General features: G+C 36.1%; 1 protein-coding gene across 1 annotated transcript in view; it reads left to right on the plus strand.

Moving 5' to 3' along the window:
* Positions 1–204: 204 nt before the first annotated feature.
* The window catches only part of URI1 (URI1 prefoldin like chaperone), a 72520-nt gene continuing 45195 nt past the window's right edge, over positions 205–27529 (plus strand). The window contains exons 1-2 of the mRNA XM_032390099.1: positions 205–640; positions 26257–26291. Coding sequence (XP_032245990.1) covers positions 524–640; positions 26257–26291 — 152 coding nt within the window. The 5' untranslated portion in view covers positions 205–523. The remainder of the gene's footprint in view (positions 641–26256; positions 26292–27529) is intronic.

Here is a 27529-nt window from a genome sequence, read left to right on the forward strand (position 1 = left end):
CGCTCACTGAGCGTCAATCCCGCTAGAATGAAAGCTTCCAGAGAGCTACAACCCACCGGAGCCTCGGCTGAGCCTACCCTAGTCCCGCCGCTCCAGCACCACGTGACCCATCGGGGGCGGGGCCAAGGGCGGAGGCTGCGCGCGCGCTTCCCGGCGTGCCGCGCGGGGCGGGGCGAGGGGTGGAGCTTACGAGGGAGGCGCGGAGGAGGCGCGGCCGCCACAGGACGCCCGACTCGGCCCGGCCACCGGACAGGCGCCTCCGGCTCTCAGCGGCCCGCCTGCTGCTTCGAGCCCGCGGCGGCGGCGGCGGCGGGCGGCATGCGTGTGTGAGATGCGGCCGCGGGCAGCCCGGACGCGAGCAGCGGCCGCCGCGGCAGCGGAGAAGGCAGGCGCGGCCTCCTCAGCGCGGGGCGCGCAGCGCATGAGGGCGAGCACGCGGGCGCTGGGCAGCCGCCGGCCACGCCGCCTCCATAAACATTTGTTTAGGACTCGTTCGCCCCGCTGAGGTCCCGGCGCCTCCGCCATGGAGGCCCCGCCCGACCCCGGGCCCCACGCCTCGGCCTCGGCCTCGGCCTCGGCCGCGGCCGCGGCGCCGCTGCGCGCCCCGGAGGTGGCGCGGCTCCGCGAGGAGCAGGAAAAGGTAACAGGCCGCGCTCCGGGCCCCGCGCTTCCGCCGGTGGTCTCGGGAGGCGCCCGCGCCCCCTTTCCCGGGGCTGGGACCCTCGTCGGGGTCCGATCCCCCTCCCCCTCGCCCGCCCCGGCAGCCCCCTCCTGTCCTCTGTGGGCCGCAGCCCTCCGGTCTGGGGCCCAGCTCGATCTTGACCCGGTACCGGGGAGGAGCACAGCCTCTAGGCCTGGAGAGAGAAAGTGTTGGGAGAAACTTTTGTCACGTGCTTTTGTTGTCTTTTGTCTGGAGCCCTTTGACCTTCGAGGGGAGGGAAGGGATGGGAAAGAGGGAGGTGACAATCTGTTTAACTTGCGTATCAGAGTGAATTTTTTGACTTAATGAATGCAACAATGCGTGGGAATTATTTTTGGTTTGGGGTACGCGGTAAATGGAAGTGCTCACCTTAATAGCTTTTTAAAAAAAATTGTTGCTAAAATGTATACTCTTTGTTGCTCTTTTATCTGATTGCATTTAGAAGTTTCATTAGTTTTGTAATGATAGCCTTCATGTGCAATTCCAGCTTTGGTGGTTTAGTTTTTGTCAGGATAGGACGCTATTTTATTACATTTTAACTCCAGTCGTATCATACGTGAGTTTTAATCTGCCAGTGTAGAGAGAAAATTTTGCATTTCCTAATGGGATTGTATATGAAGAAGTATGCCCAGTTTAAGGAATACGGTGTTATTGTTTAATCTGAGATTTTTTCCCTTTGGATTCTGTAGCATTTCAGGTTCAGGTTATTTGCGGAGTTTGAAATTCTTACTTTGACAAGCAGCATTACTTTACTTAAAATGTCCTAGGCCATACTAGGAGTATCTTGGTTAAAAGGGTTAGGAAGTTGCAAAACTCTTAACAGTGGGAATCCCTAACTTTCTATTGAACATTCCTGTATAAAAATAACTATTTACATAGGTATATAAATATACTCAGTTCAGCTAGATGAGGGACTTTTCATAGAACCTAAAAAATTCTGGTTTGCTTGGAAACCACCTGTTAGGATGACTGTGGGAATCTTTCCTACTTATTTTATGCATTGTATTTCCTTTTCTGAGAGCCATTTTTTTCCTAGTGCCTTATACAACTGCTGGGTTTTAAACTTGGCTTTTTTTTTTTTAATCCAACAAGTATTGTGTATTTAAATTATAAGACGTTAATGGATCTTAATGTTTTTTTAAGAGAAAAAGAAAAGACAGCTCTTTATGAGAACAATTTGTTCATTTTTGGCAAAAGTATTTACATTTTTTGTTCTTTTAGGAAATGTGAAACAGACCCTCAGAAGATGGTGTTCCCATTGCCTGTAGTCTGTTCTGTAGAGAAATTACTCGTCTCTTTCATAGTATAACATGTGCATAATGCTGACTTTGATATGTTTTCTTCTGTTTGTCATGGTAAAAAGAGATATCCTTAGTTTTATTCTGATGTTAGTGTGGCTGAAATACAAAGGATACATTTTGGGGTGCTCTGAACAGCTTTCTGGTGTAATATTCAGTTACATTTGAAGACTGCCTTTTCAGTTACAGTCCTGTGGGAACCTAAATAACTATTTTCAGTAGACATTATGTTACCAAATATCTGTGTTGTGTTAATGTTTTGGCACATAAAATAAGCATGTGTGTGTGTGTGTCATGGGTATGTAAAATCATTCCCAGTTGATGATAAAGCCTTCCCTAAATAGACTACACTGTATTTTAAAGGATCTGCTGCAGTGAACAGGAGACCCATAATGCCACAAAATATACTGGTTAGATAGCTATACTTTAATTATAGTTTAGTATAGGAAAACTTTACCTAGTAAATACTCAACATTTTTTTGTCAGGGACTTTATTTAGGCTTTAAAACCAACCCAGATATTGTACAGTAAAATAGAAGTGTTCGGACATTCTTAGAATGAAAAAAGGAAAAATGTCATTGTAGCTTTATATTTGTGTGACACTTAGTATTTTTTTATATAAATTCAGTTAAATGTGCTTTAGGACTTGGGTTTTTCCAATGGTTTTCCCAATGTGAGAAAGAACTAACATCAAGAAAATGATACGAGTGTGTGTGTGTGTGTGTGTGTATACACCTAGCTAGTAGGCTTTAGATGCAGAGGAGAGAAATTAATTCATCACATACAGTGGACACCTTAGATTTAGGGCATTATTTTCACTGGGAGCCTTGTTTGAGAATGGCTGCCAGGTAATGTGGTTTAAATGTTGCTCATCATTGTTTTTTGGATTTTTTTTTTTTTCCCAAATTCAGCTAAGAAGTATGACAAGTTGGTTCCTCTCTCTTTTTTCCTTTGTTTATACTTTGGAGCAATGAATAACAAGTACAAAAAATTAGTGACTAAGGAAAAAAGACAAAGGAGGAGCATAAATGAGCCCCAGCCTCAGCAAATGGCAACATCTGTAATAAATGGACATGATCAAATATTTTTTTTTTTTTTTTTTAAAGATTTTATTTTATTATTTATTTGACAGAGAGAGACACAGTGAGAGAGGGAACACAAGCAGTGGGAGTGAGAGAGGGAGAAGCAGGCTTCCGGCGGAGCATGGAGCCCGATGTGGGGCCCGATCCCAGGACCCTGGGACCATGACCTGAGCTGAAGGCAGACGCCCAACGACTGAGCCACCCAGGCGCCCCCATGATCAAATATTTTAACATTGTTTTCATTTATAGTATCAAGGCTGAAACATTTTCAAAAACTTTTTTTTTTTTTTAGTTAAAGCTTTGTTTATTCCTTTTTGATTTAGCAAAAAGACATGTACAGAAAGGTTCCCTGCAGCTTTGTTTATAATAATGAAAAACTAAAAATCCAACGTTAGGATATTGATTAAATCATGATAGTATGAGGAGCTTTTATGCAGGCATTAAAAATTGTAGAGCAGTATGTGTAGTGTGGTTACAGTTATGTTTATATGTATGTAAGTATTCACAGTTTATATAGGAAAACACCATTAAATGTTTTTAAAGCACACAATTTCATTTCTTATTTTAGCTAAAAGTGAGTGAAATTGGATGGGATTTTAGCTCTTTCAATAAAGGCTGTTGATAAAACTTACTTTAATTAATTGTAATGAAACTGGGATGTTGTATCTTTAATTGCTAAATACACTCTGGGCCTGAAAAATGGCTCTTGGCTAGTTTGAACACCAGTTAATGTGGTTTATTTTCTTGGTTATTCCAGAATTGATAGATATAATTTATTCAAACATCCGTTCCCCAGTTGATTTCCTTTTTTTTTTTCCTTGGAGGTTTTATTTGCTCTTAATTCTCTGTCAGAAGATTACAGTGGGACAAGAAAGAACTTGGCTCATCTTTTTTTTTTTCCTTCTTTTAACTAAATATGTTTTTACCAATGGCAGTAAAATATTTGGTGGAAAAACGTGAGCTACTTTGGAGCTTTTCTAGACTGACCTATGCCATAAAAGTTATGATCTAGGACTGTAGTGGGCTGTCCTAGGGAAGTTTCCTGATACTCAGATCTTGTTAAATCTAGTTCTATCTTAGAGTTGCATTTGTTGAAATTTTGGTTTCTTGGCCAGGGTAATATTTCTACAATATCTGCATTTTATATTTCCAGGTACTATTATCTTTTATTAGCAGAATTACTGAGATTTTATTGTAATGTGAAAAAAGTGGTATATAGTATTGTTTTCATAGGTTTATAGGATAATAGTAACTTTGGAGAATTCATGAGTATAATATTATTTTGTTATGATTACTGCTGAGTGGCTCTTATAATTATCAATTGGAGTTTGGAATAATTTATACTTTCCTGATGTAGATCCTGGATTAATACTAAATCTTTCAAATTCTTCATAAAGCAGAACAATTAATTTAACTTAATGGAGGGTTTTCATATTTCTTATGATAAACTGAACTGCCCATAGTTTAAGAAACTGTCAGCCGTGTACCTCATACAACAGCTGTTCTTCTCTCCAAGCCCAGAATCCAAACATGTAACTTTTCAACAAATATTGAGTTGAATGCCACATGGCAGGCACATACCTACTACATGCCATCCTCTGCTGAGGATACAGTAATGAACAAAACAAAGTCCTTGCTTTTGTGGAGATTACATTCTAGTGGTAAAGGCATGGAATAGGCACATTTAAAATGTCCGATGGTTTGTGATAGGTAAAGCTAGGTAGAAAAGAAAGTTTTGATTAAGGAGGATATTTTGGAAAAGACATTTCTAGTCCCGGCAACCAGCTCAGAATGAGTCAAGGTGAGAGTTGTGCCAGGCTATTGTAAGGATTTTGGTTTTTATTTTTATGATACGAGAAGCCATTGGAATGTGTTTTGAGAATCATACTGATCTTCAATTATAAGCATCCATTTCTCCTGTGTGAAGAAAGGGATAATGGGACTGGGGGGTATTATATATAATATAATGAAAATTCTGTGTGTGCTAGGCTGATATTATAATCTTCATTGACTCTCTTGATTTTTCGGGTGAACAATTTGGGTTGTTTGTACTTTTTGCCCTGAACTTCTAATGGGGTATTTGTCTTCAGTTCTACCTATAATGCTTGTTTTCCAAAGTGGTTATACCAATTTGTCAGCAGTGGGTGAAAGTTCCAGCTATTGCACGTTCTCATCACCACTGTTATCTGTTTCATATTGGCTAGCCATTTTAATATTGACTAATGGGGTTGATCACCTTTTCAAATATTTATTGGCCACTTGCTTTTTTGTTTTGTTTGTTTTTGGTAAAATACTTGCTCATCTCTTGTCCATTTTCCATTGGGATGTTCACCATATTCTAATTGGTTCATAGCAGTTCTTTATCTACTTTTGATATGAGTGCTTTTTTTTTTTTTAAGATTTTATTTATTTATCTGACAGAGAGATAGAGCCAGAGAGCACAAGTGGAGGGAATGGCAGAGGGAGAGGGACAAGCAGGCTCCCCGCTGAGCAGGGAGCCCGATGTGGGGCTCGATCCCAGGACCCTGGGATCATGACCCGAGCCGAAGGCAGGTGCTTAACCATCTGAGCCACCCGCGCGCCCAGATACGAGTGCTTTTTTAGGAATGCTTTGTAAATTTCTTCTCTAGTCTGTGGCTTGACTAACACTCTATAATGGTGTCCTTTGATGAAGAGAAGAAATTCTGAATTTTAACAATCCTTTATGATTGGTGGTTTTTGTTTTTTGTTTTTTGTCTTGTTTTTAGGAAGTCTTTCCTACCCTAATGTTCTGAAGATATTCTCTTATCTTCTAGCTTTATTGTTTTGCCTTTCATGTTTAGATCTACAGTCTACCTGAAGTTGATTTTGTGTATAATGGGGGATTGAGGTTAGGTTTCATTTTTACCATTCCTAGTTGCCCCATCACTATTTATTGGAAAGATTGTCCTCTTTCCATTGCATCATTATCTTTGTCATAAATAAGGTAACTATATGTGTGGGTCCATTTCTTGACTCTGTTCCAAGGGCCTGTTTGTCTTTTCTTGCAAACCTACACTAATTATTATAGCTTTATAAATCATTTTGATACCTGGTAGTGTAAGTTTTGTTGTGATTCCTCAAGATTGCCTTATTTTATCCTTCCAGGCCTCATGCTTTTTATTTCTTTTTCTTGCCTTTTGCACTGGCTAGAATTTTTTTTTTTTTAAAGATTTTATTTATTTGACAGAGAGAGAGACAGCGAGAGAGGGAACACAAGCAGGGGGAGTGGGAGAGGGAGAAGCAGGCTCTCCGCCGAGTGGGGAGCCTGATGCGGGGCTCAATCCCAGGACCCTGGGATCCTGACCTGAGCCGAAGGCAGACGCTTAACCGACTGAGCCACCCAGGCACCCCTGGAATTTCTTAATAAACATTAAGATACAATATTTCAAGAGGGGGGAAAACCCCATTTTCATTATATCAGGTCTCTCCAGATTAGAGTACAAGACAAGAATAGTTCCAAAACTGATAGGAAAAGGGAAGAGGAGGTGCAGTCTATGCTTCAACCATAAGTGCTTGATGTCTTCTCATCTAATGTTTTTAGTATGGGTTTAAAAATCTTTTAGCTTGCATCATTCTTCTTCTCCAGATTGGTGTGAGTTCCAATCTTTTTACTCTGCCCTAGGGCAGTGTTTTTTTGGGGGGGGCAGTTTTTTCTTTTTTAAGCTACAACTGTTTATTTTGAAAAATTGTAAAACAACAGAAAAGTTTAAAGAATAGTTTAGAGTCATCGATAATATTTTGTACCACTTGATTTTTCTTTATATGTCTGTATTTCTTTCTTTTTTTTTCCTTGTTGAACCATCTGAAAGTAAATTGCAGACATCATCATGTCTCTAATACTTAAGCTCATCATATTCTTTTAGAACAGGGTCATATTCCCTCATAAACATAATATCTTTTTTTCATACCCAAGATATGAACATTGGCACACAGTGTTATTATTTAATATACTCAGATGTCTTCAGTTTTTCTAAAAATGTCTTTTATAGCTGTTTTTCCATCCAAGATTCGATGAAAGATTGCATTTGGCTGTCTTTTCCCTTAGGCTCCTGACATCTACAACAACCCCCTTGCCATCTTTTTGTCTTTATGAATTTGGTATTTTTGAAGAGTTGATGGAAGTTTTCTTTTGGAATGGCCCACAATTTGGAGGTGTGTGTTGAATAAAATCATGAAAAAATTAAGTTAAACATTTATGGCAAGAATCCTATATAGATGATGATAGCTTCTCACTGCCTCACAGCAGGAGATACATGTTACATTATCCCATGATTGGTGTTGCTAATTACTTGTTTAAGGTGGCATCTGCCAGATCTTTCCACCATAAAAGTACCCTTTCCCCTGTATAAGGATTAAATGCTTGAAGACTATACATACCCTGTTCCACAACAACCCTTTACCATGGGTATTCCTTGTCTGAATTAGTTATTATGTTAATGTTTGCAAATTAGTGATTTTCTAACCATCTATGTTGATAGCTGGCAGTTTTCTGTAAAGAAGAGCCCCTTCCCCTCTTTTAGTATTACTATAAACTTTTTTTTTAACATTTAGTGTGTGATAATTTGTCATTATTCCTTCTAATGCTTAAATTGTTTCAGTTTGGCCAATGGGAGCCCCTTGAAGCTAGCTCTTGCCTCCTTTTGGCATGTTCCTTAATTCCTTGATGATTACTCTGGTTTTGGGCACAAGGTATCCCAGGCTTACCTTGTAGTTTTCTTGCCTGAGTCCTGAAACTGACTATTTCTTGGAAGAGCTCTGTTTCTTTTTAATGAGAAATGGTTAGAAATCCAGATCTGGGCTCCAGTATTGCTCATTGCTGCTGGGGTGTTAATTTCATCAAAGCCTTTCAGTGGATAGTGGAAATATATTAACTTTCAGTATACCAGGAAAAATAGTCACCACGTTTTTCAGGTCCTAGGTCCAAGGGATCCTTTTTACTTTTTATTTTTTGGAGTAATTACAGAAATAATTTACATAAGAATAAGGGATAATAATAAACAATCTTATTAGATATTTTAATAAGAATTTAAACATTGCTATCCTCTTTGTATTAAGTAAATTTTGGTATACAAAGATCACGTGAAATTTAAGAACACTGCCACATGTCCTTTTAGAAAAATGGGATAATCCAGGTTCTTGCTGCATGCTATTACATGATGAAGTTCTTGTTGAATGACTAATTGGATGGGAATACTCTTACTTCCTTTGTGTTCTTATAAGTATATCATTATTCATTCATTCATTTTTTTCTCCTCAGTTCAAATCAGTCATCTTGTTATTCAACATCCACTATATTCAATACGTGTAGTTCTCTTCCCAGTTTGCATGGTTTCCCATTTTCTAGGATTTAGGGAGATAACAAAGATAAACCATTACATAATCTTTGCTTTCAAAATTCATTTCCAGTGCTGTTACCTCCCCCACTCCCTCATTCTCTGAGTTTCTGACCTCAAGCAACTTACTTAAAACCTTGTAGGAGTGAAAAAAGAAATAGAATGTAGAGATTTTTTATTTCAGCAATCTTGTTTATTGTGATAAAATATATACAAAATAAAATTTGCCATTTTAACCATTTTAAGTGTACATTTCCATGGCATTAAATACATTAACTGTTTTGCAACCATCACCCCTGTTTCCAAAACTTTTTCAACACGCCAAACAGAAAGTCCATAACCATTAAGCAATAACTCTCATTCTCCTCTCTCTTGAGCCCCTGGTTACTTCTAACCTACTTTCTGTCTATATGAATTTACCAATTCTAGATATTTCATGTAAGTGGAATCATATGATCTTTGTCCTTTTGTGGCTGGCTTATTTCATGTAGTGTAATGTTTTTTTTTTTTTTAGGATTTTATTTATTTATTAGAGAGAGAGAATGAGAGACAGCATGAGAGGGGGGAGGGTCAGAGGGAGAAGCAGACTCCTTGCCAAGCAGGGAGCCTGATGCGGGACTCGATCCCGGGACTCCAGGATCATGACCTGAGCCGAAGGCAGTCACTTAACCAACTGAGCCACCCAGGCGCCCAGCCATGTAGTGTAATGTTTTTAGGGTTCATCCATGTTCATCATCATCATTTCTGTTTATGACTGAATAATACTCCATTGTATGTATATACCACATTTTATTTGTTCATCTCTTGATGAGCACATGGATTGTTTCCACTTTTTTGCTCTTGTGAATAATGTTGCTATGAACACTGGTGTACAAGTATCTGAGTCCTTGTTTTCAGTTCTTTATGGTATGTACCTAGGAGTGGAATTGCTGAGTCATATGGTAATTCTGTGTTTAACTTTTTGAGGAACGGCCAACTATTTTCCACAGCATTTGCACAATTTTACATCAGCAATGCATGAGGTTTCCTATTTTTCCACATCTTTGCCAACAGTTATTGTTCATTGTTTTTAGCTATCCTAATAGGTGTGGAGCTATCTCATTATGGTTTGGGTTTGCATTTCTCTAATAACTAAGGATGTTGAATATCTTCCCATGTGTTTATTAGCCATTCAGATGTCGTCTTTGGAGAACTGTCTATTCAAATCCTTTGCCCATTTTCAAGTTGGGTTGTCTTTTTGTTGTGTTGTAGTTCTTTATTCTAGGTACTAAACCCTTATCAGCTGTATGATTTGCAAATATTTTCTCCCATTCTATAGATTATTGTTTCACTTTCTTGATAATGTCCTTTGTACAAAAGTTTTTAATTTTGATGAAGTCCAGTTTATCTATTTGTTTTGTTGCTCATGCTTTAGTGTCGTATCTAAGAACACATTGCAAAATCCAGGGTCATGAAGATTTATACCTGTTTTCTTCTAAGAGCTCTGTGGTTTTAACTCTCATATTTACATCATTGATTCATTTTGAGTTAATTTTGTATATTGCCCATTGATTGTTGAGTTTGAGAGAATTTAGGATTTTGTCATCTGAAGATTTATAATCTGAGATTTAATTTATATTAATTTATATTATCATTTTTTACCTTTGTCTAGTGCAAATATGGTGGCCACTAATCACATGTGGGTATTAAGTTTAAAATTCAGAATTATTAAAATTAAATAAAATTTAAAAATTCCTCAGTTGAATTGACTACATTTCAGGTGCTCAGTAGCCATACATTGTTGCATTTGACAGTGCTGATTTAGAAGCTTTCCATCATCAAAGAAAATTTTATTGGACAGCACTGGTCAAGAGAGCTGCTATTTTTAAAATTCATATTCTAATTTGTTTAATAATTGTGAAATGTCTTCTTCTGTCACTTTTTTTCTCCTTACCATCATGGACAGAAAATGAAAATTTCTGAATTGTCGGGGCGCCTGGGTGACTCAGTCGTTAAGCATCTGCCTTTGGCTCAGGTCATGATCCCAGGGTCCTGGGATCGCGCCCCACATCGGGCTCCCTGCTCCGTGGGAAGCCTGCTTCTCCCTCTCCCACTCCCCCTGCTTGTGTTCCCTCTCTGGCTGTCTCTCTCTTTGTCAAATAAATAAATAAAATCTTTAAAACAAACAAACAAAAATTTCTGAATTGTCAACTGTATTTAAGCTAAAAACAGACTACAAAGATAGTGTCTCTTGGCCTTTATACCTTTTTTGAAAGATGGTGTAGTACTTTGGACAATACAATAAGAAAACTGAAGGATGATTTTTCACAATTGATTGCAGTATCCTTCTAGGTGGTTCCATGATTCCCCCCCCTCCCATTTTTTACTATATAGTTCTTTTTTTTAAAGCATAGTTAGGAATAATAAGTGATCGTGAAGTGTAAATTACTAGGGTGATGAAATAACAAGACACAGGAAAAATACAATCACTAGGATCCTATAATGTAACTTAGACTTACAAAAAGGTTCACTGTACTCATATAATAATTGTAAGATAAAATGAGTTTTATTCTTTTACTAAGTAAATTTTCTCCATTTTTTTGGAAGACCTTTAAGAAGTCATGAAATGCCAGTCTTTGCAAATAATTAGAACTACTCAAAAAAGAAAGTTGAAAACTAAAATTGTTTAGTGGATCCTGAAACTTTTCATTCAGATCCATTACCATAGGGTTCTTCTTAAAATTTCTGCCATCTATATTTGAATCTCCTGTCTTCCATAGTAAAAACCTTGGTTCTCAACAACATCTGTATTTATTCATTTGTTCTATCCTACAATATACACAAAATAGTTTTAGAATTACTACATTAATACTATTGCCAACAGCAAACCTGTGAAGCGAAGCTCAGGATCTCCTTGCAGTTCCATTTGTCCTTATGAATTAACTCCCTTAAGGTTGTAGAGTTAGGATACTGATCTCAAAAATGCTTGAGTTATTATTACTTTTTCTGTGCAGTTATCTCTTGGATTTGATGTACAGTTTCTATTTGTATTGGATTGTAGTGTTTGCTTTTTTATCAGTTTGACTTAATTTCGTTTTATGAATACATAAAACATCTACATGGTGTAAAATCACAGCTGTGTCAAAAGATATACTGAGATAATTAATTCCATTCTTCTACCTATCCCAGTTAATATTTTCAGTAATTCCTAGTTTATCCTCCCTGTGTTTCTTCTTTAAAAATAAATATAAAAATATACCTATCTTCCCTCTCACCTTCTTACACACAAGGTAGCATGTTATATTTTGCCCCTTGTTTTTCTCATTAAATTTATACCTAGGAATTACTCTGGTTCACAGAGATCTTTCTCTGTGTATTTTATGGTTGTATAGTACTCTGTTGTGTGGTATCTTTTTTTCAGCTGGTATCTTTTTGATGGGCATTTGGTGGTTTTCAGTCTCTTGATAATGCAAATAATGTTTCAGTAGATCACTCTGTGTATGTTGTTTCTCATCTGTGAAGTGATTTCATGTGAAATCCTAGAGGTGTGATTATTGATTTGAAGGGTAAACTGGTTTTGCTTTATAAACTTCTAGTTATCTTCTCAAAGAATATTACTCAATTTAACTTAAAATATTAAGTAAAAAGAGGTAAGAGGATTAGAAGAATAAGATGGTCAAAACCTAGAGAACAGTGTGTTTGGTTCCTTGAATTGGCTATTTCCTGTGATCTCTACTGCCATTTTCAAGATATCATTTCTTTCTTTTTTAATTTAATTTAATTTAATTTAATTTTTTTATTATGTTAATCACCATACATCATTAATTTTCGATGTAGTGTTCCATGATTCATTGTTTGCGTGTAACACCCAGTGCTCCATTCAATATGTGCCCTCTTTAATACCCATAACCAGGCTCACCCATCCCCCCACCCCCCTCCCCTCTAGAACCCTGAGTTTGTTTCTCAGAGTCCATAGTCTCTCATGGTTCGTCTCCCCCTCCAATTTCCCCCCCCTTCATTTTTCCCTTCCTGTTACCTTCTTCTTCTTCTTTTTTTTTTAAATATATAATGTATTTGTTTCAGAGGTAGAGGTCTGTGATTCAACAGTCTTACACAATTCTCAGCGCTCACCATAGCACATACCCTCCCCAGTGTCTTATCACCGAGCCACCCCATCCCTTCCACCCACCACTACTCCAGCAACCCTCAGTTTGTTTCCTGAAATTAAGAATTCCTCATATCAGTGAGGTCATATGATACATGTCTTTCTCTGATTACTTATTTCGCTCAGCATAATACCCTCCAGTTCCATCCACGTTGTTGCAAATGGCAAGCTTTCATTCCTTTTGGTGGCTGCATAATATTCCATTGTGTGTGTGTGTGTGTGTGTGTGTGTGTGTATACCACATCTTCTTTATCCATTCATCTGTCGATGGACATCTTGGCTCTTTCCATAGTTTGGCTATTGTGGACATTGCTGCTATAAACATCGGGGTGCACGTACCCTTCTGATCCCTACATTTGTATCGTTGGGGTAAATACCCAGTAGTGCAATTGCTGGGTCATAGGGTAGCTCTATTTTCAACTTTTTGAGGAACCTCCATACTGTTTTCCAGAGTGGCTGCACCAGCTTGCATTCCCACCAACAGTGTAGGAGAGTTCCCCTTTCTCTGCATCCCCGCCAACATCTGTCTTTTCCTTACTTGTTAATTTTAGCCATTCTGACTGGTGTGAGGTGGTATCTCATTGAGGTTTTGATTTGTATTTCCCTGATGCCGAGTGATGTTGAGCACTTTTTCATGTGTCTGTTGGCCATTTGGATGTCTTCTTTGGAGAAGTGTCTGTTCACGTCTTCTGCCCATTTCTTGATTGGATCATTTGTTCTTTGGGTGTTGAGTTTAATAAGTTCTTTATAGATTCTGGATACTAGCTCAAGGTATCATTTCTTACTTGGAGGCAGTAATTCCTGCCTGGTCTTGGTGGTTCCACTCTTAGTTCCCTTTGGCCTATTTTTGAGAGCTTTTTTTTTTTTTTTTTTTTAAACAACATAAGTAGAATTATGTCACTTTTATCATTCTAAGTCCCATTGTACTTAGCACAAAATCCAGGGTCAATAAAATGTGATTTGAGATCCTTGTATTGTCTGACTCATTTTTTTTAGGTTCATTTCTGGCTCCTCCTCACTTATTTACTGTACCTTAAGGTAATGACATGTTTTTTGGGGGGTAGAATACTCTAAGTATGTTTCTTTAAAAATACGTTATTTGTGGGCGCCTGGGTGGCTCAGTTGGTTAAGCGACTGCCTTCGGCTCGGGTCATGATCCTGGAGTCCTGGGATCGAGTCCCACATCAGGCTCCCTGCTCAGCAGGGAGTCTCCTCCTCCCTCTGACCCTCCCCCCTCTCATGCTCTCTGTCTCTCATGCTCTCTCTCGCAAATAAATAAAAAAAAAAAATCTTAAAAAAATAAAAATAAAAATAAAAATATGTTATTTGTTCTAAAGAAATCCTAATAACAATATAGCAAAAAAATAAAAAAATCCTATTTAATCTATGGATTTGATCGTTGTTCCTAAACCTTTGATTTCTTTGATTTTTAAAATTTTTAAAAAAATCTTTTAGAGAGAGAGCATGTGCATGCACAAGCAGGGCAGGGGGGAGGGGCAGAGAGAGAGAGAGAATCTTAAGATCTCCTGAGATCATGACCTGAGCTGAAATCAAGAGTTGGATCCTTAACTGACTGAGCCACCCAGGTGCCCCTGATTTTTTTTTTTTAATGAATCAAGTAATACTAAAGTAATTGCAAATGAGTGCTTTTTCCAGGGAACAAAAAGACAAGACTGAGTTTCGTTCCACACACTGTGTTGGATACTGTGATACATAGGGTATTTTTTTCTGCCCTCAAGGAACTTACAAATTTATAGGGAAATATGTTAACGAAACATAATACAGTGTGATAATTTTCTCTTTTTAATTCTTTGCTTTTCATTTGCTTCTCAAGCTACTGTAAGCTAGCCTCCATCTTTTCATTGAAATTACTCTAGCTGAAGTTACTATATTTCACTTGCCAAACTCAGTGGACCTTTTCTCAGTTCTGGCCTTCCTTGAGTTCTGTGCTTCATTTGAAACTTTAATTGCTCCCTGTAAACTATTGAAACTGTGTACCTTAGGAATTTTTGTGATTTCACTTTTTTGGGGGGGGGTCTTCTACCTCTTTATTGCTACTTAGTCTCTAGTTTCTTCATTCGATCCTTAAATATTAGTAATCCCTGTACTTTCCATTTTTGGCTGTCCTCACTTGTTATTCTGCCTGTGCTTTCTCATGTATTCCTCCTGTGTGCCCTCTGCTGTTGCCCACAGCTGTTGCTTTTTGGGTGGCTTCTGTTGGATGTCCCATAAACAGTTCAGTCTCATTTACTAAAATTGAATCGATCACTTTTGTCGCTAATCTACACGTTGTACATCCTTATCCCAATTCTGGGCAACACCATTTAAACCAGAGTCTTTCTGGCTTGTACTGATCTATCTCTTTAATTCTGCCAATTTACTAAATCTTGTCAGTTCTTTCTCAGTGATATATAACTTCTAAAGGGAACACTAGCTTATCTTAATTAGGCTCTTATTTGAAAAATAATGTCACATTTTTCAGTTAAATGTTACTATGTTAGATATTTTCAGTCTTTTTGTTAGCCTTCTTATGTTATCTCATTGTGCTTTTATTTTTGAAGTTCTAATCTGTGAACATGTTATTTCTCTATTTACTTAGGTCTTTAAATTTTCTCATCTATCACTTAGTTCAAATTTAGTTCTACCTATCTTACCATGTATTTTCCACTTGTCATACTTGTTCTTGTTCCTTCATTTCTTTTTCTTTTGTGTTATTAAGGTATTTTATACTCTTAAACTCTGTTAGCTTTATATTTATATGGGTTTTATTTTCCTTTCAGTTATTACCTTAGAGATTACAATATGTAACATTTACTTATTACAGGCTACTTTAAATTGGTAGGAAATTGTTCATTGATCTTTTGAAATTTTGCCACTTAAGAAATAATTCAAAGAATTTTTGATAGTTTAATTTTATTGACCAACCCTGTCTCATTTGTGTTATCATATATTTTACCTCTACATGTGTTTTTAACCCTGAAACATTAGGATTATTATGGTTTTAAACATTGTTTTCATGTGTATTTAATATTAACCTGGTAGGTTCACCCCTTCCCCCAACACTTTTAAGATGCCATTCCATTATCTTTTGACTTTCTTCATTTCTGTTAGTCTTCTATCAGTGATAGTGTTTCCTTCTCTGAAGAATTTTTTTTTTTTTTTTTTTTTGACAGAGAGAGAGACAGTGAGAGAGGGAACACAAGCAGGGGGAGTGGGAGAGGGAGAAGCAGACTTCCCGCAGAGCAGGGAGCCCAATGCCGGGCGCGATCCCATAACCCTGGGATCATGACCGGAGCCGAAGGCAGACGCTTAACAACTAAGCCACCCAGGTGCCCTTCTTTGAAGAATTTGTATATATTTTCCCCTTCATCTGCTTTAGGATTTTCTCTTCATCTTTGGTTCTGTCCTTTGTATGCCAATTTAGATACCTTCTATTGAATTGTATGTATCTAATCTAGTAAACCCACCTACTAAATGCATAGTCTCAGTTGTCTTTACAGAATTTATGTTTTCTCGTTATTTAAGTGGATTCTAGGCCTCTATTTTCGTGAATATGTTTATCATAAAGTGTCTTTTAACTGCAATATGTAAATCAAGTGAGAGTCTGTTTCTGTTGTTTATTTTTACTCTTGGTTTTTCCTCACCTTCTCCTATTTTCATAGGCTGCCTTGTAATTTTTGATTGGATGCCAGACATTGTAGTGAAAAATGGTAGAGACTCTAGGTGATGTTACTTTTCAAACACGAGTAAGTTTTCTTTTAGTGGCCAGTTGAAATTTTGTTTGGTCTCTTTGAATATTGCTCTTATTCCTAGCACATAACCCTTACTCCTAAGGCATAGCTCTAATTCCTTACGGAGTATGTCTTTTTCATAAATTACATGATCATGTATATGTAATTCTGTTTTTCTTCTATTTCATTGTATTATTTGTCTCTACTGGCATGAATACCACATTTTCTTGCTAGGTCTTGGTATCTAATAGTAAATTCCTCTAACTTTGTTCACCTTCATGATTTCCTTTACTTTTCTTGAGCCTTTGCTTTTTCATGAATATTTTAGAATCAGCTTTTCAGTACTTAAAAAGTAACCCGCTGGTGTTTTGCTTGGAGTGCACTGAGTCTAAAGATTAATTGGGGGACTGTTGACATTTTTACAGGAAGTTTTCTAATCCATGAACATGGTATATCTTTCAGTTTTAGTTCTTTTCTAACTTCGTTCAGCATTGGCTTTTAGTATATAAATCTTGCATGTGTTTTACATTTATCCCTTGATATTTGGTACTTATACTTGCGTTTTGTAATTTATCTGCTGTTCGTCTTTTGCTGGTATAAGGTCATATACTTGATTTTTGTATATTGACTGTTAAATGTATATTCTGATAGTATGTGTATAGATATATACAGGCATATTGTTTGCATAAAAGAAGTTTTATTCTTTCTAGTTCTTAAGGCTTTTACTTTATTTTTTCCTTATTGAATGATGTAGGACCTTTAATATAGTGTTGAATAAAAGTAGTGATAATAGGCTTCCTTATCTAGTTCTGCAGATCATGGGAACAGCTTTAAATATTTTATCATTAGAAATGATGTTTGCTGTAGGCTTTTTGTCGATAGTCTTTATAAAAATAAGGAAATGCTCTCCTGTTCCTAGTTTGCTACCTTTATCATGAGTAGATGTTGAATTTTATCGCATGCTTTTCTGTGTTGAGATGTTAATGTGGTGAGTCAATTTGATTTTTTTTTTAATATTGAAACACCATTGCATTCCTGAAAAAATCCCCCTTGTTACGATGTATTTATCTTTTCATATAATGTCAGATTAAATTTCATATTAATTTGTTAAGGTATTTTGTTTCTGTGTTTCATGAGGGATATTGGTGTGTAGTGTTTTTGTTTGTTTTCTTGTAATGTTCATGTTTGGTTTTGGTTTCATGGTTATGCTGGTCTCATAAAATAACTCATTTTTGTGTATTTTATAAAACTTGTATACTAGTGGTATTGTTTTTAATGGAAATAATTCATCAGTCAAGTTGTCTGGACCTATTATTTTGCTTCTGTTGATATTTTAGAATAGGTCTTAATTTCTTTGTAAGAGGGCTATTCATATTTTCTGTTTCTAATTGTGTCAGTTTTGGAAATTTGCTTTTCAGGGACTTTTTCTTTTTATCTGAGTTTTCAAATTTACTGTCCTTGAGTTATTTGTAATATTCCCTTTTTAATATCTATAGATTTGTTAGTAATGTCCTATTTTTAATTCCTTTTATTTGCAATTTGTGTGCATGTGTTTTTCCCCTTAATTTGTCTTTCTGTGGGCTTAATCAGTTTTATCAATCTTTAAATTTTAAAGGAAGTTTTTGACTTTTTTCTCTAGTAAGTTGGCGCCCTACATCATTGATTTCTATTTTTATCTTATTCTTCCTTTTAAAAATTTCCTTTTGGGGGTGCCTGGGTGGCTCAGTCGTTAAGCATCTGCCTTCGGCTCAGGTCATGATCCCAGGGTCCTGGGATCAAGCCCTGCATCGGGCTTCCTGGTCTGCGGGAAGCCTGCTTCTCCCTCTCCCACTCCCCCTGCTTGTGTTCCCTCTCTTGCTGTGTCTCTCTGTCAAATAAATAAATAAAATCTTAAAAAAAAAAAATAAAAATTTCCTTTTGGCTATGATTTTTTTCCAGTTTCTTGAGATGAAAGCTATTAGAGATGAAAAAGTCATTGATTTTTGTTCTTCTTTGTAATATATGCATGTTGAGTTTTAGCTTTTTCTCTAATCATTACCTTAGGTATTTATTGCCTTTCTACTTGACTTAATTTTTGTTTTTAAATTTGTAGTGAACTATAACATATAATTGTTTAAATCAACTTTAAGCATACTTTTCAGTGACATTAAGTACATTCAGATTGTTGTGCAACCATCACCACCATCCATCTTCAGAACTCTTTTTTATGTTGTAAAACTGAAACTAGGCATTAAGAAATCCCCATTATGCCTTTCCCATATGCTGGCAACTACTATTTTATATTCTGTCTCTATAAATTTGACTACTCTAGGTATCTCACATAAGTGGAATCTTACAGTATTTGTCTTTTTGTGACTCTCTTACTTTACTCAGCATAATGTCTTCAAGGTTTATCCATGTTGTAGCATATTTCTGAATTTAACTTTTAAAGGCTGAATAATATTCCATTGTATGTATACACTGCATTTTGTTATTGATTCATTCATTGACGAACATGAATTGCTTTCACCTTTTCATCTATCGTGAATAATGCTGCTATGGACTGAGTGTACAAACATGTTTGAGACCTTGCTTTCAACCCTTTTGGGTATATAACCAGAAGTGGAATTGCTGGATCATATGGTAATCCTGTGTTTAGTTTTTGAGGAACCACCTTACTGTTTTCCACAGTGGCTGCACCATCTTACATTCCCACCAGTAGTGCACAAGAGTTTCAGTTTTTCTATATCCTTCCAACATTTGTTATTTTCTTTCTTCCTTTCTTCCTTCCTCCCTCCCTTCCCCTTTCCCTTCCCTTCCTATCCTCCCTCTCTCCCTCCCCACTCCTTCCTTCTGAGCCATCCTAATGGGTGTGAAGTGGTAACTCATTGTGGGTCTATTTGACCTGCTTTTATGTTCTTTTTCAGCCTTCCCTTGATTTAATCAAATGTCATGTTGCATTTTCTCCCCGTATGAGCTTGTGATACATTTTTTTTTTTTACATTAAATATACCGTATACTTATACTGTATCCTTATGCCATCTTTTTTACTAGGGTAATTTTTTCTAGAGATCACAGCATGAATTCATTTATTCATCCTACTTCTTGCATTATTGGTTTCATGTGTTTTAATTCCATGTTTTAAACACCACAATACTTTATATAATTATTTGATGTGATCAATATTGATTTACCTTTACTTTTTAATTTTTTTTGATTTTTTAATTTTTTAAAAAATATTTTATTTATTTGACAGAGAGACAGAGAGAGAGCACAAGTAGGCAGAGCGGCAGGCAGAGGGAGAGGGAGAAGCAGGCCCCCCGTGGAGCAGGGAGCATGATGCGGGGCTTGATCCCAGGACCCTGAGATCATGACCTGAGCTGAAGGCAGACGCTTAACCGACTGAGCCACCCAGGCACCCCCTTCCTTTACTTTTTAAAATTACCTGTGCAGTTGTTCTTTAGTTCTTTCTGCATTTACGTCACTCTGAATAGTCACGGTAGCATTTTTTCCTCAGCTTTATTGAGATGTAATTGACATATACCAGTATATAAATTGAAGGTGTACAGTATGTTGATTTGATAAGCTTATATATTGCAAAATGATTATCACCTTGGCATTAGCTAGCACCAGTAGTATTTCTTTTAGTGAAAATTTGCTGGTGAAGAATTTTTTGTGTGTATGAAAATGTTTTTATTTTTTTCTTCATGTTGAAGGATCTATTTGCTGTACATAATTACCGATTTTCAGTTATTTTTTTAGCACTTTAAGATTTTTTTCTCATTTTCTATCGTTTTTTTTGTTGTTGTTGTTGAAGTTCCCTTCTAGCTCTTCTAGTTGCTACTTTGAAGGCAGTGTATTTCCTCCTTGCTCCTTCTTGCTGCTTATAAAATTTTCTCTTTTTTGGGGGGTTTCATTTGTGTAAGTATGTTGTTCCTTGATGTAATTTTTTTCTCTTGCTTGAGGTTCTTAGAGCTTTTTGAATCTGTTGGCTGACACCTTTCTCTTTATTTTAGAAAATCCTGTCATGGTAGGTTCAAATATTGCTTCTGTCACATTTGCTCTTCCTTCTCTTTCTGGGTTTTCAATTATACGGTGTTTCTTACATGTCTTTTACTGGTCTTTTCTGTATTTTCAATTTTTTGCTTTCAAATCTCTGGGCTTTAATTTGGAGGTTTTCTGTTGACCTATAATGAAGCTCAACTAGACACAAATGATGGTAAAAATGATAATATAAAATTAAATCTCAGATTATGAATCTTCAGATGATAACATCCTAAATTTGGCAATGGGCAATATACAAAATTAATTCAGAATGGATCAGTGATGTAAATATAAGAGAAAGAGACAAAATGATTGGTATCTCTGGTAAAACAGTGGGTATGCAAGCTGCGATTCAAGCATTATTTCACATTCAGAAATAAATACGGGTTACAGTCCCCAATCTGCAATTCAGAAGTCTAAAAAGCACTGAAAACAAAGTTATTCCTAAGTGTGTGGCATATTCATTTGTTGACAAACTGATTGGAACTGATTTGAGTGAAGCACTTATTCCACTTACTTTGAATATTCATATGTTTTATTGCCAGTGTTACTGTATTTGATACAGAGTGGTGTTTCACTGGGGGTTGGTGTTTCATAATGTATGTTATGTGTACTGTATTCCTTTGTTAAGTTACGAAAATTTCTAAGTTGAGAAACATATCTGCTCCTGAGGTTTTTGGCTACGTGATGGTAGACCTGTACTTCTTTAAAAGAACTTGATGCATGTTTACTGTATGGCAGGTGAATACGTTGGTGAATAAAGTAGACATGACCCATAACTCACTGGGCTTTCAGCCAGTACAGTTTAGAGTTTCCTGGATTCCTAATTCAAATAATCCTAAAAACAGAACCCTCCTAACATCAGGGTCTTCATTTTTAGACATATTGCTGGATGTGTATGTTACCAGTCTCTAATATTTCCATTATGACAAAACTATCTTTATATTTGGTATTATGAGTAATAAATGAAAGAAAAAAGAGCCCTAATTTATAGGTAGAACCATGAAGGGAATGGAATGTACAATACCAAAGCATGTTAGGCGTAATCTAATGTTTGTGTATAAAGAGACTGGGTTCGAATGTGAGAAGTGCACTAGAAGCCTGTGTAGGAGAAAACTGGACTAAATGTAAAAGTAAGGATTAAAGATGATCATTTTGATTCCATCCTAACTACATTTTTGAATAAGGACATTTGAGTGTTTTAACAAGTGGCTCTATATAATTGGAGTTAAACTTTTGGTAGTTTTGATTATTTTTGATTTTCAGCATATTTAGAAAGCAAACTTATTTGAAATTTTTTTGTAGAAATACTCAGTTCATTGCAGTTTATTACTGTTTATTGCAGTTTTCTTTTTAAGAACCTGTAGTCAATTCCTTCCTTCTTTGCAGAGGCTTATTAAGAAGACTTGTAATATTTTACTAATTTTTAAAAAAGATTTTTATTCATTTGAGAGAGAGAGGGAACGAGCCGTGGGGAGGGATGGGGGGTGGGGGGAGAGAAGCAAACTCCCTGCTTCTCTGGGAGTCCGATGCCGGCTTGATCTCAGGACCCAGAGATCGTGAACTGAGCTGAAGGCAGTGGCTTAACCCACTGAGCCACCCAGGTGCCCCTAATATCTTACTAATTTTGTTGAAGTATGCGTTTTGTATACGTTGCTAATGACTTTTATACATCTGTGTAATTAACTGACAAATACGTCTTTGAAGAATTTATTTTCAACCTTTTAAGTAATTGTCAGATAACAGTGCATGTGTACTATCCATTGGTTTTAGCCACCACTGATACTTTTCTCTTTTTGATTCAGCAGCTTTAAAACCCAGAATTGTACCATCTGTCAGAAGACAGTCTAACAAGAGAAGCAAACTATAAATTTAGACAGCTCTGATTAATACAATCCTCAGATTATTATTCTGTATATGAATCCGTAGTGGGAGAATTTGAAACTGAAATACAGTTAGGGGGGTTTTAGAAGTGAAATGGAACATTTTTGAGAGACGTGTCCTTTGAGACTTAAGCTTACCCTTTTAGGCTTTCTGTTCCAGTCTAATTTTAATGTGGCACTGTATTTAACAGAGAAAACTCATGGGTTGATGCCCCCTTGTGGTCTCTTACCAAAATAAATGGCACGAATGGAAATAAGTAATGGAGATCTTAATACATGTTAAATCATTCATTCCTTCCTTTTAAAATAAGTTTTAGAAAGTTTCTTCTGAGGAAAAACAGCAAAGGAATTATAATCCCATATTCCATATAGTTTGTTGGCTTTAAAATTTATCAAATATTTAACCTTTTGCAACAAAACTTTCTTGTACGATAGCTGGACACTGACATAAAGAAAAAGAGGTTGTTGGGTTTGTTGTCTACCACTGTCATCCTGGGCATCTAACTCAGTCATAAGTGCCTCAAAAATATAATGAGATGTGATAGTAATTAGAGGCCTAGTGTTCTCCTCCCCCGCCCCTCAATGCACACAAAGAAATGGGGCTTGGGAAATCTGTTTATACTTAGTTACTTGACCTAAAAAGGGCCAGGAGCTATTGGAAAAAATGAGGGTTTTTATTAGCCAGTTGGTGAATTTAAGCTTATTTGCTTTTACTGACATTGGTAAGGTCTTCTTTGTGTGTGAATGTAGGTTTGTGGATGAAGTGGAGAAGTGGCTGCCGCAGTCAGTGTTTTAAAAAAGAAAGACCAAAGATGCAAATAACTGCTTTTCTTCTGTCACCCAATAAGATGCATGCTGGTTGGAGGTAGTCTAATCCAGTGAGTATGGGCTTTGAGATTAGATAAGCCTGGTTAGATAGACCTAGTTCTAAAACTGATTTTTTTCTTACCAGTTCCTGGGCGGTTGCATAATATTGGATAAGATACTTCAGTTTTGAACACAGGGTTCCTCTCTTTAAAGAAAGGTTAAAAACCTACCTTTACTGATTTTCATCCAATGAAGTCTTGGCATATACCACTGTTACTACTCTTAGGGTAAGGGCAGTTTTGAATTACAAATTGCACCATGGACTTTCTAACTACTGGATTGTTGGTAAAGATTCTTAATGATAGAATGTATCTTAAAAAGTGGTAAATCAACTCATAGTCCTTCTTTACTGTGGACTTAATGCTGTACTACTGCATAAGCACATATTTTATTTATAAATTCCTGGCTCTAAGTGTGATTATATCACATTAAAGAATTTACTAGGTCAAGTATTTTAATTGTTGAAGCCTACTAACCAATTTTATTTTTTTTATAAAAATGATTCAATAAGATTTTTTTCTTCAGGAGTAACAGTTGCATGCTTTGGCAGGTTTAACTTAAAAAACTATTATTGTTGCTCCATAGCCATCTTACTTATTAAAAAAGCTTCTGTGAAGGACAACAAAGTAATGAAATGTTTTTCTGTTGTTTTGCTTTGTTTTTCAAGAGTTTCTTATAGAACCAGGTTCATTTTATTTATTTAATACTTAAAGGAATCTGAGTCCATTTTCAGAAGAAGTAAGATTATTTGGGTTTATTTAACTTAACAGAAAAATTAGATTTTTTTTAACCCATTCAGATTCAACTTAGAATCATCACATTTTTCTTTCTTCTAAAATTTGCCTTGGCAGCTAAAGTTCTAGAAATTTGCCAATATTTTCTTTTGAATAAATTGCTTTAAAAGAGAAGAAAACTGGAATGATCTCTCAAAATATCAGCCCAACTGTTTGGGTTTAAATGGTTTTTGAAAGTAAGTGGGTTATATAACGCATGTAGACAAAGATAACTGCAGTCCTATCAGAGGCTGTTCTAGGTATTATCATACCTGCCTCTCTCACCTTTTCCTTTATTTCTCTGGCTCTTGGAAAATGGAGCCTGTACCTTTGATTTTGCCTAACTGGACGTCTCTTTTGTTCTAAACCCTATATGTAACTAATTATAAGATTTTAGTGTAAGACAGTATTTTGGTGATTAAAATTTCTGTTATAAATTCTGAAATGGATTTTTGTTGTTTTATCCTTGAATGTCTGTTCTTGGGGAGACTATTTTAGGAAAGAAAGGGGGCGAGGGGGATGGTGCAGGGGGGAAGAGATAGCTAAAACAAAGTGGAGACTAGACTTGGGGGGGTGATGGCAAGAACACATGCCATTCTACTAGGGACTTGTTTTTTAAACATAAAAAGCATATGTGCCAAATTTACATATTTACTAATTAAAAAGGCTTCCTGGAAACATTAAGTAGACTATCTTCTATAACCTTTAACACTGTCACTAATGGATATTGCTTAGAAAATTTCATCGAAGGTCCTTTAAATAATGTAAATGATTATGAATATGTAACTAGTTAATATGCAGCTACGAAAGGATTATCATGTAGAGGTTAATGAACATTCTGCTCTTATGGTTTGCAGGGCTTTTCTTTTTGTGCTTTTGGCTCACTTCATGCTTGGAAACACATGCATTGGGATTGGAAAGCATCCTGACTGTTTTTTGGGTCTCATCTTTTAATGGGGTTGTTAAAGAGGAACTTTATGAAAAGGATTTCATGAAGATTTTTTTCTTTTTCAATTTACATTTAATTCTGTTTGTCTATTTTATAATTACTGCCAAATCAGAAACAGTGAAATGGATTGATGTAGTTTTAGCCTGGTTCTTCCAGATGTAAAGTCAGTACTCTATTATATATTACCACTGTTATTAAGTGTTGCTCTGTGATTGATACTTACTGAGAGATCTTCATTCTAAAACGGACTTTTTATGCTGAGTTAATGTGTAGTATGGTTGGGTATCTGATTACAGCATGTATTTTCGTACAGGATTGCTGCCTTAGTATTTAAAATGTACCAAAGGAGGACATTTATTTCAGGAATTAAATGTTATAATAGGAATTTAGTGACAGCACCCCCCCCCCCCCCAAAAAAAAAAAAAAAAAAGTCTTGTGATTTTGGGGTGAAACATTGAGCAAGAGAGACAGACAATATTGATGTTTAGAGTGGTGAACTTAAAGCAGTATGTTTCCAACAAGATAATGCTGCTCTCTTTTTCACATGGCCTTGTGTTGAGCATTTTGGCTTGTATCCCTTAGTTTCTCTGTCTCTAAAATGGTGCTACAATATTTGAGATTATTGTTTAAAATTTTTATTAATGGGCAATTTAAAAACAATTAGTAATCTTTCAAAACAGTGTTATTTTTTAAATTGCCATTCAAGTGTTTCTTTTCCTCATTGGTTAGTGTTCTTTTTTTTCTCCCAGCATTTTGAGAGTCTGCTGAAATATCTTTAAGGAAAGCAAATAACTTTTGTACTTAATTTTATTGTTTTAGTATTATAAACATAGTTTAAACTGGCTATTAAGTGTTTAAAATTTTATCATAATTCACTGAGGGAACAAATGGGCTGTTCAGAGCATCTCTTTATCCCAAGTATTTCTTCTTGAAAATGTTAGTAGAAAAATATCACTGAACTCATTTTTAATGCGTCAGAATAAAAATTACAGGTGAAAACATTTGGAGATATACTGACAAAATAAAATATTTTTACTACTGTCATTTTTTTTTTTTTAGTGGTGAAACGTGGACGTTGCATCGGTTTTTTGTTATTTATAACATTTGCGTATTCTACAAAATATGTAACATTGAAAGCAGGTCTGTAGATTGTACAAAATACTAGTTATCTTATATCATATGTCACCTAATAGTTATGAAGCGGGTTTTGTAGCAAAGTATGAATCGGAAGGCTGTAATTTGTTCTGCAGTTATCAGCCTGCATTAGAGGGTTATGATAAAGTGTGCTGCTTAAAAACTAACAGTCACATCTCTGTGCATTTGACAAATAAAAATGTATACTGAGATGCTATTAAATCTGTAAAGCCACTGTTCTCGTTTTCTGATACACTGATTTTGTAGCTTTGTGTATAGCCCTGTTTTTTCATGAGTAGTTATCTGTTTTCATGACAGGTGGTCACTAACTGCCAAGAGAAAATCCAGCATTGGTGAGTGAAAGATGGTTTTATATTATTTCTGAAATACTGATGGGGTCATCTCTTTGTTTTTAAATAGAGTGTGTATTATTTTTTTGTAACCCGTAATTGAATTCTTCTAGTAATCTCCATTTTGAATGGTTTTGATACTAATTTATATTGTCCTTCACTGTTTACTGAATTACGTGTTCCCTGATTTCCTGAAATTGTGTCACCATTTGTGTTTATTCTAATTGCCTTCTTTTTTCCTTTCTTTTCTTTTTTTCAAATTAGAATAATATTAATATCATTATGAGGTGGAGACTGAGACATTTTTGAACCTGGCTAATCACAGAGAGCTCTATTTGGGGAATATTCTTATATTTGTAGTAGAATAATAATTGGAATCAGTTGTTTTAAAATAATGATGGAAATATCCACATTTCCCTGAAGTTTGAAAAATCTAATTAATTGCCTACATCCCAGAGCTTTCTTTATGGACTGCACTTTATTTTTTTAGAGTGTAGAGAGAAAGAAAGCATATCTATTTTAATGTGCTAATCTTTAGTTAATAGGACAATGCTTGGTAAATAATAACACTTTCCTAAGTCTTCTGAGGAAAACACTCAATTTAATGGTGAATAAAATCCTATATTATGAGTTGTCATGAGGTATAGCTGTTGATCTTACAGATATCAAATTACAATATTTCCATGCTGTGTTTACGAAGATTTTACTCAGAGAACAACAGGAGCTGTCTTGATTATTGTCTGCAGGGTTATTGCAAAATCATGGTAACTGCCCCTTTAGTGGTGAGATTAAACCTTTGGTTATACACCATCAAGCATATAATATTTTAAATTTATTTTAAGAGGCTTTTTCTTCATGCCTGAGAGATCTCCAAGGAAATAATTTATAGTTAGTGTATATCAAATGTTTTTTGGTTTAAATGCACATAGGCTGCAAGCAGTGGATAAGAGTGAAAATCGGTACAATCTGTACACATCATCTTATTAAATTCTGACTATTGGCTTGCAGAAAATAATCTAAAACTAAAAATATCCACTTTATAAATAAAAATTCAGGGACTTCATTAATTTTCAATAAATGCAGTGTTGTAGTTGCATCTACTGGTAGTGTAAGTCTGTCAACATTTCCATGATGGACATTCACTTTTCATTATACATTCAGTCCAGGTTAAAACTTGAAATGCAAGTACTTGGCCAAAGAATTAACCATTCCCCCTCAACCCTCCACCTCCTGCTAATTTG

Source organism: Phoca vitulina, unplaced genomic scaffold, assembly GCF_004348235.1.
Source record: "Phoca vitulina isolate PV1807 unplaced genomic scaffold, GSC_HSeal_1.0 scaffold58, whole genome shotgun sequence".
NCBI lineage: Eukaryota > Metazoa > Chordata > Mammalia > Carnivora > Phocidae > Phoca > Phoca vitulina.